The 3,333-nt window shown below is 42.8% G+C and overlaps 1 protein-coding gene across 1 annotated transcript; it reads left to right on the top strand.

The window, feature by feature from the left end:
- Positions 1 to 1,190: 1,190 nt before the first annotated feature.
- On the top strand, positions 1,191 to 2,132 carry LOC138246776 (olfactory receptor 5V1-like). The gene has a single exon (XM_069201537.1). The coding sequence runs from the start codon at positions 1,191 to 1,193 to the stop codon at positions 2,130 to 2,132; it is 942 nt and encodes a 313-aa protein (XP_069057638.1).
- The last annotated feature ends 1,201 nt before the right edge of the window (positions 2,133 to 3,333 follow it).

Here is a 3,333-nt window from a genome sequence, read left to right as displayed (position 1 = left end):
GGGGTGAATGTTTGATTCGTTCCGCATTCCGTCCACCATTTGTTTTAGTGCCATCCTAGGGCCGCCCAACCCCACCAGCCACGCACGCAATCTCGTCTTCATACTAGACTCTTCTCTCTCCATGACCCAACAAGTCAACGCTATCTCGTCCTCATTCTTCAACACCCTTTGTATGCTTCGCAAGACCCTCAGGTGGATTCCCGTAGAAACCAGAAGAACGGTCACCCACACCCTCGACAGCAGCAGACTGGACTACGGCAACGCCCTCTACACAGGAACTACGGCCAAGCTCCAGAGAAAACTCCAGCACATCCAGAACGCCTTAGCACATCTCATCCTCAACCTCCCTCACCAAGAACACATCTCCGCCCACCTCAGAACCCTACACTGGCTACCCGTCAACAAAAGAATCGTCTTGAAAATCCTAATCCACGCTCACAAAGCCATCCACGACACCGGATCGGCCTACCTCAACAACTGACTTAACTTCCACATCCCGACACGCCAGCTCTGATCCGCCGACCTCGCCCTCGCAATAGTCCCTCGCATTCACCGCACCACATCCGGTAGCAGGTCCTTCTCCCACCTTGCCGCCAAAACCTGGAACTCTCTCCCCACCAACGTACGCAAGACCCAGGACCTCCTGTCCTTCAGAATGCACCTCAAGACCTGGCTCTTCGAGCAGTAGCACCCCCGCCCCAGCGCCTTGGGACCCTACCGGGTGAGTAGCGCGCTCAACAAATTTATTGATTGATTGATTAGTTCACTTTTTAAGTGTGCCAGACAAAAGAAATTCAACTGTGAGGTTATCTCAAGTAACTATAACTCAAGCCCTTGCCATGCACTGCTAAATACTGCACAAATTACAGCACTCCTGACACCTTTGATAACATCATTGATAATGTCACTGTAACATCTGCAATAAAATTATTGAAGTGAAGATATATATATATATATATGTATATATATATATATATATATATATATATATATATAAATAATATATATATATATAATATATATATTATTTTTTTTCGCCCCCCCCCCCCCCAGGTGGGTCACCCTGAAACCTTCCAGGCAGCAGATGAATGGACTGGCAGATTTCGAAAACTACCTCTATAATTGTATTTTACATTGTTTGTCTCCTACACTTCTTCATCAGATCCAAGGACAAAAGCATTGATGAAATAATGGAAGACAAGAATTTTGCAGGCAAGAATTTGAGTTCATTACAACATTTTCTGATTGTGGGATTCTCAGATCTTCCACAGATGCAGATTCCATTGTTTGTGATATTTTCTCTCATGTACCTGATGGCTCTTTTGGGAAACCTTATTATTATGGCAACAATTTACGCCAGATCACAACTGCAGACTCCAATGTACTTCTTTCTCTCGAATTTGGCTTTCCTCGATATCAGCTACATCTCTGCCATTTTCCCCCAAATGCTGGCCCACTACTTTCAGAATGGGAGGAGCATTTCTCTTACTGAATGCCTATTACAGATATACTTCTTCATTTATTTGGTGTCTACAGAATTTTTCCTCCTAACAGTCATGGCTTATGATCGGTATGTAGCCATCTGCAACCCATTACATTATACAACCATTATGAATAGGACTTTTTGTATGCAGCTGGCCTCTGGGAGCTGGGCACTTAGTTTCCTGGTTCCACTAGCACATACTGTGTTAATGTCTAAGCTTACCTTCTGTCAACCCCATAGACTCAACCACTTCTTTTGTGATGTGGCAGCTCTTCTGAAGATTTCGTGCAGCAACACTCACATTATTGATATGATCACCTATACCTTGGGGGCTACGGTACTGCTAATATCATTTCTTTCAATTATCACATCTTACGTTAACATCACTGTGTCTATCCAAAAAATTAAATCTAAAAGGGGCAGACAGAAGGCCTTCTCTACATGTGCCTCCCACCTTACCGTGGTAATTTTATTCTATGGATCTCTTTCCTTTGCATATGTTCGACCTTCCTCGACATACTCATTGAATGATAACAAAGTGATGTCTTTATCATACATTGTTGTAACTCCTCTGTGTAATCCTATTATATATGGGATAAGAAACACAGACTTTAAAAATGCTCTTTGGAATTCAAAGAATAGGCCATAGACCAAAGAATCAAAGGACATGGACTACAGGGTGGAAGGGACCCTCATCCACATTGGTTCTCCCACCCATTTGTGCTATTACACAATACCAATGTGGTGCTTTTTATGTGAAACTATAAAGAACCTTTCAACTTAACTTTCATTTAAAAAGCTGAGTACCCATCATGCACATCACAGTAACATTATTGTGGAATGAATCAGTGGAAAGCACATTTTCCTGAAGGCACAGCTCTCCTTTTCCAACAAGTTGATCCCCACTTCAAGTGCTGCCACATGTGTTGTATTTTCAGGCTCCTTAACTCTTCACCATGCCAGCAGCATTCACAGTCTCCTCAAGTTTCTTTACTAGCATCAGGTGACACCAGCAAATGCCACTCCTGAGATCACCACTGAAAGCTGTATGGTACTGCATTAGTTGCAGAGGACAGGGACTGTACATCCACACCAATGATTGCAGCTTTGGCAATCACAGACTTGCTAAACAACCTACCTACATTAAACATGGGCACAACAAGTCTATATTTTCTATAGGCCACATGCCTACCTGGAATTCACTGTGTTCTTTGATGCGTATTGTGTAAATGCTTCTCTGTTACTCTCTTGAGATTTTGCAGCGTTTCTACATGCATTGATTGACTTGACTTTGTATATTGTGCATGCTAAAAATGCAATAGCAATGACAAACTGATATGGGAGGCAGAGAGTCAATAAAAATGATCCTGTCCAGAAAGTAATATGTGTACTCTCTGGCAGGTCATCATTCAATTGCTTGTTGTGAACAACACCCATGTTTACTGTGTCTTATCACAAAATATTTGTCTTCACTGTATAGAAAACCATGTTGACTGCCAATAAACACCAATAAATAGTGATAGTATGCCAAAGAGCTGTGGTACATTGAATCACTGCCTTAGTGTGCACTTGAACATTATATAGTACAAATCATAAATCTAAAGTGGGCTTAATGTACTTTCCATCATTTAGGATGTCACTGTTTGGGGTGTGTCCTCACTGGCAGTGGGAAATTCAAGCTCCTCTGCCTGACGGAGGCTCCCCGGCTAATTATCCTGACCTATTGAACCTGCAGTACTAACAGAAGATGGGGCTCTCCACTTTGCCATTGAAGGTGCTAACTGATGTACTGGAGGACCCGGATGTTGGTGGATTCTGGTGAGATGCAGCCATTCCTAAGGCTAAAGTGA

This window comes from Pleurodeles waltl, chromosome 7, assembly GCF_031143425.1.
Source record: "Pleurodeles waltl isolate 20211129_DDA chromosome 7, aPleWal1.hap1.20221129, whole genome shotgun sequence".
In the NCBI taxonomy this organism is placed as follows: Eukaryota; Metazoa; Chordata; class Amphibia; order Caudata; family Salamandridae; genus Pleurodeles; species Pleurodeles waltl.
Note: the sequence above shows the minus strand (reverse complement) of the source record. Positions and strands in the feature narration are given on the sequence as shown.